Here is a 14,096-nt window from a genome sequence, read left to right on the forward strand (position 1 = left end):
ATAAAATCAATCTGTGATCTGACGTTGTAGGGATCAGTTATATAGACAGAATCTGGATATCTCACTATGGTTATATATTGATTTTTCTGATAGAAAAAATTAGATCTTTGGTGCCATAAATATATTTATGGATATCCTCTTTGACTCACGCCTAATGGCGTTATTGGAGTTGGGCTGTTTGAGCTAGCAAGTTATCTGCAAATGCAATATCAGGCCTGTTGCGGTTTGCGAGATATATAGGTGTTTTGATGCCACTAAGATATAGAACTTTGTAGGTTCAATGTCTTTTCATTGTCAACCCAATGTATGAATATATCTTGATTCATGTTTAGGATTGAATAACTATATGTGTTTGATGGATATGATTGTTCAATATTATTTGAATATTGATGGACTGATAGATAAATATTTCTGAAGGAATATGCTCAAGTTATAAATTTAAGCGAAATTTGGTTTTACCCAAATCATTCATCTCAAATTCTGTCTTAACATGATTATATACTTTGTCGTGTGTGGTTTGGAGATGATACAAAATTCAATTGGAATTTCATTATGAACACACAAATGCAATCGTCGTATTTGGAGTAATCCTTCTATAGAAGCAACTCATATAATCAGTTGTACCATAAACAATTTAACTGTTTGAAGTCATAGAGTGACTTAAGTTGTACATAATATATATTGCGATTTGTATTTAGATTCAGAATACAAAGTACATTAGAGATTTATATGTCTAAATCTACCAAATTCATATGATTTACTAATGATATTGAATATGAGAACGTAATTTTCACACATACCGTGGGGTATATAGTGTCGTAATTGATGTCGGGTCTCTATGTGAACCCTTGTGCTACAAGACTCGCTATTTCACCACTTTATGGAATGAAAAATCCATTTTGCTTCCGCAGGGAAAAATATTTGGAGGTGTAGGTATTACTTTTGTGAATAACTCTCTTTTTGTGAGTGAGGCTATCTCGTTTTGGATTGGATTCTTCTATTGAGTCCAGTTCGAGCGTTTTTCATACTCTGCCATGGTCTTGGAATCTGGATCATTTTGGAGGTTGTTTGCAATCGTAGTGGAGAAGGTGTCGACAATTGTAGCCTTTGATATTGATTGATTCTATAGAATAAATATAGTTTATGAAAATATTATCCTGTTTAACTTCGTATATTTCCCAAAATAATAGAGTTAGAGTGTTCCAATGATCTAGCGTCTGAATTTATATAGGTATTTGGATGTTAACCATCCATAGTTGTTTGGATAATGAATATCCATAAGACGTCTATCAACTTGATGTTGATTTACATTTATTGTCTTGGAGGATGTTCTCCCCCTGTTTCTGAAAATACTTGTAAGAAGTTGTATCCCTTGTGACCATAATTCTCTCCTTTTATTTTGATTTGGGAGTTGAGTGGTTTTGTTAGGTACTTTCATTTTTTCTGACACTTTAATAGCAGGTATCGGATTTGATGTCACCTTTTATGACGAGTAAACGTATTTGACATATTATTTACAATATGTTTCAAATATAAGATATTCTGAATACAGATTCAGATCTCAGGTACGTGGATATGAGAACCGAATATGAATGTGTGTGATATTGTTTTTTTGATTCCTAGCATTCTTTGTGGTATTAATCTTCCCATAATACTAGAAATTATCCTGAAAATGTTATAAGCATACAGGCAATGAATATATCCCTTTGAGAGACTCGAGATATTATATGATTGTCGGATAATTATACCTTATATGGATCCCTAATGCCCTTTGACGTATGCTATACGGTGGTGATATCGGTTGTCGGTGAATCAGGAACCAGGGGTCCCCGAATCCCGAGACAAGGCCAGCAATTCGTCACGTGGGCCATCCCGCGGGGTCACCTCTGCGAGGTAAAAAAGACTAAGTCCCGGGAGAGGGCGCTCGGGGCCACAGTTAGTGGTCCCCGAGTACCCGGGTTCCCCGATGATCTGCGAATACTAAGTGACCGAAAAAAAAGTGCCCGGGGAGGTGAACAGTGACCCCCGAGCACCCAAGTCCCCAGACGACCAGGAGAACCGAGTGCCCCGAGGACCCAACGAAGGAAGTTCCGGGAGAGAGTGCTCGGGGCTGCGAGCAGCGGCCCCCGAGCACTCGGTTCCCCGAGGATCCGTACAGTCAAGACCGGGAGAGAGTGCTCGGGTCGAGAACAGTGGCCCCCGAGCACTCGGTTCCCCGAGGACCAAGAAAGGGCGTTCTCGGGGGAGAGTGCTCGGGGAGGTGAACAGTGACCCCCGAGCACTCGGTTCCCTGACGACCTAGGAAGCCCCCCTGCCAGTGGCCCCCACATGAGTCCAGTGATGAGGTGTCAGCCAGTGAAAGGCCCGAAGCCGTATTTAAGAGCGCGCGTGGCTTGTCACCTCCAACTGCTTTCGCCACGCTCGGTGTCAGTTCCTGCTAAACATGGCCAAATGGGCCATTCAGGCCAGCCTGGCACGGCCCATTTGAACGTCTTTAGTTCCTGCCATATTCTGGCAGAAGGGCGTGGGGACATTTAATGCACGGGTCCCATCCCGTGCCATCCGGCGCGCCTTGGGATAGCATCGCGAGAATCCGAGGCGTTCCGTCTGCCGCGCTGCTGTGACAGGCGAACAAGACCGGGCGGGCACGTCGGGCCGCTCTGCGGCTGCTCGGTGGGCCCTCTCCACAGCGCCCGTTGCTAGCGCCATCATGACGACTGAAGACCGGGCGCGGGGCGCGTTTTCAACCCACATCACTTCGCGCAGAGGCTATGATGACGCCCTTTTTCATTTATGGCGCCTTGGGGCTCGCGCCCTCCCATTCAGGGCACGCTACCGCCGGCGGGTATTTAAAGCGACTGGCAGCACGGACAAAGACAAGTCTGAGAGGTTTAAAGGATGAATTAATTGATAGGCAACGCTCGAACTCTCAGACAGGCACACACAGAGTCCAACAGAGATCGAAGAACACCTTCGTACGAGCATAGAAACTGAAGAACAAGGACCCCAGGCTCTAGGATAGACAAACATTCTTGTAACTAGCACATTCCTGGGAGACATTCTCAGGACATTTATAGCATCCACCAAGAGTAGGGTGTTACGCGCAGTGTGGCCCAAACCTGTCTAAAAATCCCCAACGCATTTACTCTTTTCTGCATTAGATCATTCCTCACCACCTGCCATTGCATTCATATCCATTTATTTCTCCAGCAAACATATTCAGAATCATCCCCCCAGCCGAATCTTTAAAAAGGGGTCCATCAGGATTCCTGCGACAGGAGCTAACCCTCCGACATCGGTACATCCAAAATGTAACCAATTCGCAGATGAAAAATACTTGGCTGCGGCCAAAATTTCACGTTCTAACTGCAACGGAGGGAGACATATGATTGTAGTTGAATGAATTTGATTTAATGATGCGGTATGTAAAGCCGCATGTCACCAACAAGACGTTGGATATTTGCAATTCTCTTGATGAGAGATTCGGCTAGACCATTATGAATGTGCACATAGAGTACTTAATATAGTAGTGCTCAAAACCAAACAGTAATTGAATACATGTTAAGGAACTTCATTATCCATATGAATAGATTTGATCCTGTGTCCATAATAATTTGCTCTAATTTTAATTATTTAAGCACTGAGTTTGACATACGTGTGGTGCCTTATGTATAAGGGATACATGTGGGACTATTTTTATATGCATCAATCGGCATTATATAGTTTTTAGATGGTCCATAAAATTGTTGAATAGATCCACATGTATGTTCTTGAATGTGTTTAAGAAATTAGGTGGTATATTATGAATTTTAAGGTAAGAGAACATTAAAATTAAATTCCTTGTGACACATGCGATACACACAAATCTAAAGATTTTGAGGATTGATATTGTGACTAATAGAATTGTTAATAATTTTTCTCATTATCTCTAAGGTAGAGCGACCAAAACAATCATGCAAAGTTTTGATTTGATAAAGATAGAAAAATTATTTTGTATGTAATATATGGTACAGGTTTGATGTATGTATAGTACAATCTAGATTGTATATAGGGAAGCTTGTCATATCCGTTGATTAAGAGCATATCTCTATAACTTAGTAAGGTACGGGTTGAATCGGAATACAATAGAGCATCAATGATTATGACTCGTGTACTCATAGGGAGAGTAATTATGGCACGACCAGAGCCAATAATCACTACATCGCGTTCAACGTTTGTTAAAATATTTTATTATCTTTTAGTAAGAATTTGAAAATATTTTGGTTCCCTAAAGTATAGAGTTTGTAGTGTAACTATCCATAAGGCACATTTACTCTTCCATCAGATTGATTCCTGTAAAAATCTATATATAGAATTGAAGAATTTGATATAAAATTCTTTATCATATATATAGAATACATATAATTTTATGTAGTATCATAGTGCTGATATATATTGTGACATATAATTTAGTAAATTGATGCCAATATATTATATTATAATACTTAATATGACGTAGATAACATAGTATTCAAGGAATTGAGAGACTAGATAATGTCTCCAAACATGTCGTGCAAGTAATTTGACAATCATATTTTGTTTATGAGATCTTCTGGTTGCAGAAGATTTTAGTTGTTACTTGGTTCTTATAGACTTTGTTGTGAACAACTAGTCTTCTTGGTGGAGTCAGTTTGAAGATTGAAGTGTTCTTCAAATCTTTGTCTTTAAGCAGGTCGGTTACGTCCTACAGATTGTAAATACAGATCAACTAATTATTTTGAGTTACGGTATTTTTAGTGGAGTGCTTGTAGTATGCACACTTGCGACACATATTATATTTATCAAGTTTGAAAATATCTTGATCCTGATCCGGTACATAGGGCTTTTGCTTATTATTGTATTTGCGTTTATCATTGAAGTTTTTTGAATGGCGTTCGAAAGCGGCATCTAACTTGTTATTCTGGATATTATCATGCACTTCATGTAAAAGAGCAGCGCCGATTGGATGCTGCTGATGATTTATTAGAAGGAGTTTATCATATTTTTCGGCCTGAAGTAAAATATGTATTAAATCAGAATAAACTTGTTATTCTCTTGCACCATATTATTCCTGTAAGATTCTATCAGCGGGAAGAATAGTAGATAAAGTTTTCTCTATCTTTTTCGTATTTGTAGGTTCTTCTCCTCAAAAACACAATTTTTGAGCAAATTTATGAACAACATGATTGTAATTTATGACACATAAAGTATTGGAGTCGAAGATGTGTTCATTTATGACTTGCATCAGGCAGAATGACTGTCTTCTGTTATTCATATCTTGTTTTGATAGCTAGCCATAATGTGCGCGGATTCTCTTCAATCAGATACTTAGATTTGAGATGTGGATGGGTATGGTGCCTTATAGGTTGGAGCGCCACGACAATTCCACGAGACACAAGACTGACATTGACGTTCATTGCCCATGTTGAATAATTGTGACCGTCAAGCGCGAGTTCATCGAACTCTTTACCGGTCATTGTATCGTACATGTATTTGGTTATAGATTTGATTAATGTACTGTATGTAAATTAAAAATTATCATGTTAATGTTGTAATAATGATGCAAAATTTGTAAAGTCAAGTTGGGACTTGAATTACACAGTTTAGATCTTAAAATCTGTAGTTAACAAATTGAAGATAATCACTAAATGTGGTGTATATCTCTCAATAGTAGGAGGTATAATCTGATATTTATCAGTAGATGCCTATATTTTTATTACCTTGTGTTATGCTAAATAGAATATTTGGAAGAACAATTTGAAGGTAGTCATCAAGTCAAAGATGACAAAATGTAGACCTCACAGTAATGGTGGATAATTTGCAAATATGCAGTAGATCCATATCTCCATTATCTTGTGTTTCACAAATATTAAATCAAAGTAATCACTTAACTTGATTTTGTATTTTAATTCTGCTTGAATTAAGCATATTGGGACGTAACAGCTCCTAGGGCTTAATTAAGGTGAATTAATGTATAATCTTGCAAGAAAATGAATTTTAGTTGTAAAATTAAAGTGGCCGTAAACATAATTGCATGTTATGGGAATTGCATGAAGCAAACACTTTGAACAGTATAAAATATTCTAAAAAATAGGGTTTGGAATGTTAAATTACAACAATGAACAGTACTGAATGCAATTATGGTAAACTTTAGGGGTTTAAATATAACAAGTACTTAATAAATAGCACTAGTTAGACTATTTTGCAATATGTTGGAAAAATGAGGGGTTTCTTGCAAAATGTCCTAAGCAGACGCTAAGGGTCGAGACAACCTGGGTGCAAGAAATAATAATCTTGAAATGCAAGTACATGTTATTGGGAGTACGAGGACTCATACACATAGAACATGACTCATATACTAAGTAGTATTTTTTTTTAACTATTCTACGAATTTATTAAAAACCCAAAAGGTTAAATTCAAAATAGTCAGCCTCATGTGATGGATTAGGCTGGAAAAGCAACCTGGGCCGAAGCCCTTTTTGCCATTTTCTGGCCCAATTCAATATGTGGGGGTGCACAGGCCAAGCAAACCTGGGCCTCAGCCCAGACAACCTTTCGGCCCAAGGCCCAGGTGGGTGCCCCCCTCTCCTTGGCGGCGTATAAAAGAGAGGAGGCGGTAGTTAGGGTTCCGCTCGTCTCCTCTCACATAGTAGTCTCCGCCGATTTGAGCGGTCGCTGCGGTTGGCCACCTCGGTCGTCATGTGCCAAAGTCGACTGGCCAGAGGCGGAGGCCATCAGGGGAGCGGAGAAGACGTTAGGCGCCATCGGAGGGAGGTGTCGATGCGTATCGTTGCCGACTCCGGTGCGAGCAGGTCGTCGCCAAGTCTGCATGAGGCCGCCGTTGTGCTAAGCCACCGGATCTGCGTCGAAGTGACCTCCACTCGATTGGATTCGCCTCCAGCCGCAATGAAGGAGGTCACCGCGCCATTGGTGGGGAGGCATGGGTTGGCATCGTGGCCGAAACCCGCCTTTGTGGCGGTGTCGTTGGGTCGAGGCTAACCGCATCGCCTAAGAGGTTACGGCATGGAGGAGGTGTGATCGGCGAGGACGAAGGGGCGCCACGAAAGGGGTTCAGCTGTTTTGAACCGGCCATGTCATCAGCGCCATCGGAGGATAACCCTAATTGGGCACGCCTCGCATATTTTTTTAAAGAGATGCGCTTCCACCGTGTTTACCCAATGAAGGCGATGTGTGAGTACGGGGTGTCCGAGGGAGACAGAGGACCGAAGAACCACGCACAAGAGGTGCGCTGGTCTAATCAAGGAGTACATATTGTCTTCGTAGGCGTGAAGCAAAAGATTGTGATACGCTTGCTCTGTGTCTACAGAGTTCTTCCTCGCTGTGGTATTTTATGATTGATGGAGGCCTTCGTGCCTCTTGTTCTTGAACTCTGTGCAGAGGCCAGAACTCAGCGGAGAGCGTGATGATAACGAATTGAGAACCGATTAGATTGCGATATAATAATAGATAACAATGCTTCGAACTCTCACTTTATTGATTTTTCATTAGATATATATACAAGTATACAAGTGAGAAGGTGTTCATTCAGATGACACCTCTCCCGAACGGACTCCTATTTGTTAAAAGGTAAGGCAACCGCCGGTGGTTGCTGGCATTTCTAACAGTCTTATATGAGTACGTGTGGTGTGTATGCGTACGTGCATAACTTATACTCATATTTTTTTAAAAACGGTGACCAGTCACATTTGGATCACTGAAATTCTGTAGGAACTAGGAAAGAAAACGTCATGCAGCACGTCACTACTCATAACCCAGACGTACCGACTACCTAGGCGTCCGTGTCAACCCATCGAACGTTCGCGCATCTTCGGCGCCAACGTCTCGCTCTCCACCCCATCCGACGCGCGAAGGAACGAACGCGTCCAGAACCCGAACAAACTATCGGACCGGCCGTACGAACCGAGTGTTCCCACCAGAACAGCGGTAGCTACCGAGCCACACAAACGATGTGGGGGGCTTTACTACGGTGTGTTTGGTTCACACTAGGTTTCGTAAAGTTATATCCTATAAACAGCTTAATCGAAATTATATTTATTAAGAATTTTTTTTTATTGTATCTGATTGGAAATAAGTTAATCCTTTATTTTGTTAAATCTAAGATTAGATGTGAGAGTTTGGATTGTTATTGATTATTTATATGAAGATAATTTTATAACGCTAACAAGTAGATTTTATTCGTATTAATGGATTTTATATTTATCGAATCAGGCTACCGAGTGAAGTTCGTTGGAGTCAGAATAAGATTGTATATTTATATTTATCAAATTAAACTATAATAATATATACAAATAATTAAACGACTTTTTTAAGATTTTATATACCACCGGACCAAAACGGGAGAGATGCCAGCAACCACACACGCTCTTCCCTCCCTTGTCCTCTCCGCCGTCCCGCGGTCGCAGTCGTCGTCCCACTCCGCACTAACTACCCCCCTTGTCCTCTCCGCCGCGCGCGTCCCCGGCTCCGTGCCTCTGAAGCGCGCGCCCCCTAGGCCAGTCGCTCCGGGTAGGGCTCCCGCCCCGGCCTCGCGGGCGGCGCGGCAATGTCGACGGCGGCGGACGGCGCGGCGTACTGGCTGCGGTGGCAGGTCTTCGTCTGCGGTGCGCTCATCGTCCTACCGGCGGCGGCCGCGGCGGCGCTGCTTCCTCGCCTGCGTAGGGTACCGGCGCCCCTCCGCGCGACCGACCTGTGGGTCCCCTGCTGGGCTCGGCTCCACCCGGGATGGCTCCTCGGCTACCGCGCCTTCGCGCTCGCCGCCGCGGTTGCGCTCCTTGCCCGCCTCCTCGTCGCACACGGGCTCACGGTCTTCTACTTCTACACCCAGTACGCCTCCGCCTCCTTCCCCTCAAGCCATTGTCCTTTTTTCCAAGCTTCTAGCGTTTTGTAATATGATTCTTGCAAATTATACTGTTATCACTTCAAAATATCCTTTGCTTTGTATTTTTAGCTCCAGAGATTTGCATCCTGTGCACAAAACTCATCTTATCTCCCACCCCTGTCGAGTTTTCGTTAATGAACGAATGATCTCCAGCATGGTGCACTGAGCATGGAGTGCATGAATCCTGAACATCGATGTGTTCTCTCCTGGAGTGCATGAATCCTGTAGTTGCTACGGATGGACAAGTATTGTACACATAATTCATACACACATATCTTCGTTGTGTGTATATTATATCTCTACAATGTGGTAGAAGTTAGCTTAACTAGCGTGTCGGCGGAATTATTTAATAGACGCTTTGACAAATCACTTGGCTGAATAAGTATGCGATGCTAACATATTGGGACTTCGGGAGCTTGGTACATTAAAGAACAGACATTGGGCTTGGCAGTTGGCAATTTATATCTATCCTGCTAATAGATTCAAAATTTCATGATTTCGGTTTTGAGCATGTTCAAATTGAATTCATTTCCCACAAGCCGGTTGGCATGCAGTTGATTCCACCCTTTTTAGCTGATTTGCTTGTTTCTGAAGTGTCCCTTTGAGGCTTTGACTCAAAATTTTCCTCCCAAATGGCTTTGCAGATGGACCTTTCTATTAGTCACCATATATTTTGCGGTATTTTCACTGCTTCCCTGTTGCCTTACCACTTTGTAACTACCTTGGTTCTTGGGAGAAATACTTTTAGTTTGGTTATCTTTTTTGACCTCACTATTTTTTTTATTGTGCTACTCTTAGTTTGCAACAGCCATATCAGCTCATGGATGTTGGGTTTACTCAAAGAAAAGCTTGAGGAAAGCTGATGAATCCCATGGATTTCTTAATAGTGATGTTGAAAATCGTGACATTTGCACTTCAATTTCCGGAGAGAGGAAAAAGGATGAAACAAATAAGATGGTGAGCTACTATGAACAAATAGTGAATGAGAAAAGAGCTGGGTTCTGGGGACATTGCATGCAAATAATCTACCAGGTCTGGACTATACACTTTTCCTTGTAAAATTTTATATGCCTATACATTATTTTGTATTCAGATTCTACCCTTGTGAGGAATTTGCCGCAACAACATTTGATGAGTAGTTACAGCATCACTTTTGGTATTCAGTGCATGTATTGAATGATACCTATAGTGAGGTCGTTCAGCTTATTTAGTTGCTTGGGCTGTGCAGCTGCTACTAATATGACTGCTACGTGCTACCATTTGTATTAATGCATGTTGTGACATTTGATTCAGAAGTCAACCTACAAATTTTCATGATTAAACTACAAAATTTTAGCTCTCGTAATTTTTTCTCTCCCTTAGTATTGTTTACCACTTGACTTTCCTTTTTCCATGTGCTCATGAATTGCTAAGCTTCTGCCTGGTAATTAACACTTGATTAGGAATACTTATTGCTGTTGTATAACACTCTTTATGCATACAGACTAGTGCAGGTGCAACAATGTTGACTGATGTCACATTTTGGGGACTCCTCGTGCCATTTTTTTACCGTGGTAAATTTGGGTTAGCGCTGGTATGTAATCATTCCAAGCTATGTATATCCTATTTCCTGTTCTGTTTGAGTAATAAACACTAGCAAGCCTCAATTGTCCACGTCATTATAAGGGCACAACCCTTATCGGTTACCAATTATACTCAGTGATAATAGCTATTGAACAAACTCTAAAGTACGGAGTCGAATTGTCTGTGCTGTAGCATGTCAAATAGTCTGTTGAGTTTCCAACTGAAATGTCATGGTCTACCTTAGGTACAAGAAAGATCACCTGAAAACTGAAATGTCTCGGCGAGCCTTAGGGCATATATATGAACTGAAAAACTTAAGCTGCTTTTATTCACACCAAATTAGCTGTTTTCAAAACAATGCCTTATATTTTGCCACTTTGTCCATTGAAATTTCCTGCAGGTCACTGATGGCATGCACTCTCTAAATGCTGTTTTCCTAATCATAGACACTGTTCTCAACAATATGGTAAGATTACTTGCAAATTGGTATAAAAAAAGATTACTTGTAACTGTACCATTCTGCCCTTTGTCTCGGTTTTTGGTTTGATTACTTTAACTTGTGGCTCTCAGCCTTTTCCCTGGTACCGGATGGCTTTCTTTGTATTCTGGAGCTGTACCTATGTAACATTTCAGTGGGTCCTTCATGTTTGTGGAGGCATATCCTGGTAATATTTCTCCCTTATTATGTATTTACCTCCCCCCCCCCCCCTGTTTGGATAGGCTTTTTTTTCAGCTTTTCCCTAAAAAAAGCCAAAAGTTATCCAATCGGCTGGCTTCTGGTGGCTTTTGGCGGGCTGAGAAAGCGGCTATGGCTGAAATGAACTAAAAGTTGAGAAGCAGGTTCTGGTTGACTTTTATATCTTTTGGGTATGCCGATAAGCTAAAAATTTGTTCTAAAAACTAACAACCAAAATTCAATAGCCACAATCGCTTCCTCAGCTAGCCAGAAGCTCCCAAGCCACAGCCTATCCAAACGGGCCCTTAGAGAATTGAATGGAATACCTTTTGTGCATGCTTCTGTTAGTATATTTTCTATACTAAGAAAAACATGAGAAGATATAGCAACATAGGATCACTTACATCTTAAGATCCAATAGTAATTATAACAAAAAACTAGAGATATAGAAAAGGGAGAAAATGTTGCAATGTGCCATGTGGTGTCGGCCATGGATTTGTGACCCACATTTTGGCCAAATATTTTTTCCGGTCCAACAGAAAAGAGAAATTACTGTGCTCTAATTTACAAAACTGTATCCTAATTCCTCAATACTTCCTCTGGTTTTAGTATCTTGATACGTTCGTTCAATTCAATTATGTATGCATTTAACAAAGGTCTCATGTGGTGTTGCACACCATAAGAAACATTTTGAGTTCTAGCTTTGATGATAAAATTTCTGTTTTGGTTACCATGTGCAGGTGGCCTTACCCATTTCTGGACCTTTCATCATCTGGAGCTCCTCTATGGTATTTCCTTCTATCCCGTTCTTTTATCCTCATTTCCCATCGACCGGGACTCTTAAACGATGCTAATTGATGCAGGTACCTCGCCATGGCCATTGCTCACATCCCCTGCTTCTTTCTGTATTGGTTGATCGTAAAGGCGAAGCACAGTTACTTCCCAAGGCTGTTCCCACATGCTTATGCGAGGACGAGTTAGACCCTTCCTCTAACTATGGACTAGGATATATCTGTATAGATATCGATAAAAAAATATTTCCACACTTGCCAGGTCCGAATATATTTGTATGGTCCAGGACGAGTTAGAGCCTTCCTCTAATTATGGACTAGGATAAAAAATACAGAGGTTTATTGTCACCGTGCCCTCCTCGTTTTCGTTGCAAATGTGTGTTCCTCGCAATAATGTAGCATCGCGCATCATAGAAAACATGCTGAGCTGAGTATCCAATTATCATGTCAGTTGTGTAGCTGTGGATGTAAATGCTATTCAGCGATGTCATCTGGGGTTGGAACTTGGAAGCTCGTCGTTTCACGCGTCTGATCACAAGGAGATCAAGTTGGACTTCCATGGAAACCAAATCAACGGCGTCAATGGAAGTGGGGAGGACGCGGTGGCTTGTAGCTGACCAGATCGTCATCGCCATCCTCCCTGGATGTGGCGAAAGCGAAATTGCCGATGGTGACAACAGCAAATAGGTGTCAATCGGTTTTATCATAAAGAATAGTAGCTTCAAGCCAAGGTTTTTCCGGCTGCTGCCATTCAAACCGCAACCATCTCAACCACAACGCTCTCTTAAATATTGTCAAAAAATTTATCCCGAGTCTACCAAGCTTCTCTTAGGGCAGCATACCATTTTCCAATTTACTAAACAATATCCTCCTTTCACTTATACTGCTCCCTTCCACAGAAAAGCCCGTCTTATTCAATCCATGCTTTTTATAGCTCACTCATTTAGCTGAAAGATACAGAGATGATAGATGGGCTATAAATTGCACAATAACTAGTAAGATTTAACTATGCGCTTCTTCATGGATTGGATGCGCGATATCATAGCTCCTGACTTGCTTGAAAACTCATGCACAATGAATACAATCAAAGTCATTCAACAATTGACCCCTATTCTATTTCTTTGTTTATCCTTTACACAATTCATTACTGAAAGCATCCTCTTAATACTAGCAGTTACCACGGGAGGAACTAACACCGCCTTAAGAAACTTCTAACACCAACTTGAGAAGCTTGTAACCAATAGGATACATGATACTCTTATCTGTCTTAACAAGCATGACCGAAAACTCACAAGATTTTTACATTTCTAAATCTTTTATCTGTACACATATCTTTAATAAAGAGTCTTCATTGGTAACTAAGGAGACACTAAATCCGTACTTGAGAAGACCATAGGATAAATCTGACACGGCAAATTGATTGCATACCTATACATATGCCAAATACATATACATATACTTAATTATTTGCTATTTTTTTGGTTATTCAGTTGAATGCCCCTTGAATCAAGAGAAGTCTGCCACCTGGCCGATGGCTCCTGTAGGCGTCTACTTTAGGCCTCAGCTGTCGGCAAGCGGAGGGGAAGGTCGTGGACCACGACCCTGAAACACTAGTTGTTTGGTTTAAATCTTGGCCGTACACCATAGATCCTATGGTTCAGGTAGCCTGCATCAGTGTGGACCCTGGTCAAAATATTTTGTGAAGTTTTTTAGAAACCTCCGTAATTAGGATCACGATTATCCTCCGCAATACAAATATATGCAAAAAAACCCCTCATTCGGATCACGATTATTCTTCGCGACCAAATATATGCAAACCCCCTAATTTGGATCCCGATTATTTTGTGCGATCAAGATATATGCATAAACCCCCTAATTTGGATGGTGATAATTCTTCGGGATCCAAATATATGGCGAGAACCCCTAATTCCGATCGTGATTAGTCTCCGCCATCCAAATATTGCATGAACATCCCTAATTAGTAATTAGTCCCTCGTTTCTGCCTGCATCCTCCTCACACTCTAAGGACATGGCTTCGCATCCGCCGACGGCGATTGCCGCCCTTGCCGCCGTGGGCGACATGGATTTGCTGAAGAGCAGCGTCCAGTTGTGTAAGCGGATCGACCGGTTGCAAATGCCCCTCCTCGTG

At 41.5% G+C, this 14,096-nt stretch overlaps 1 protein-coding gene across 2 annotated transcripts; it reads left to right on the forward strand.

Annotated features, from left to right (window-relative positions):
• The first annotated feature begins 8,381 nt into the window (after nt 1-8,381).
• LOC133892919 (uncharacterized) lies at nt 8,382-12,295 on the forward strand. 2 transcript variants are annotated; one of them, XM_062333912.1, is made up of 8 exons: nt 8,386-8,862; nt 9,562-9,595; nt 9,716-9,949; nt 10,401-10,490; nt 10,881-10,946; nt 11,051-11,145; nt 11,897-11,944; nt 12,020-12,295. In XM_062333912.1, exons 1-8 carry the CDS (start codon nt 8,582-8,584, stop codon nt 12,135-12,137), a joined length of 966 nt encoding a protein of 321 aa, XP_062189896.1. In that variant the 5' UTR covers nt 8,386-8,581; the 3' UTR covers nt 12,138-12,295. The 2 variants fall into 2 exon arrangements, with proteins under 2 accessions (XP_062189895.1, XP_062189896.1); XM_062333911.1 differs by lacking the exon at nt 11,051-11,145 and having other exon boundaries at nt 8,382-8,862.
• Nucleotides 12,296-14,096: the final 1,801 nt, after the last annotated feature.

Source organism: Phragmites australis, chromosome 15 (assembly GCF_958298935.1).
Source record: "Phragmites australis chromosome 15, lpPhrAust1.1, whole genome shotgun sequence".
Classification (NCBI taxonomy): domain Eukaryota; kingdom Viridiplantae; phylum Streptophyta; class Magnoliopsida; order Poales; family Poaceae; genus Phragmites; species Phragmites australis.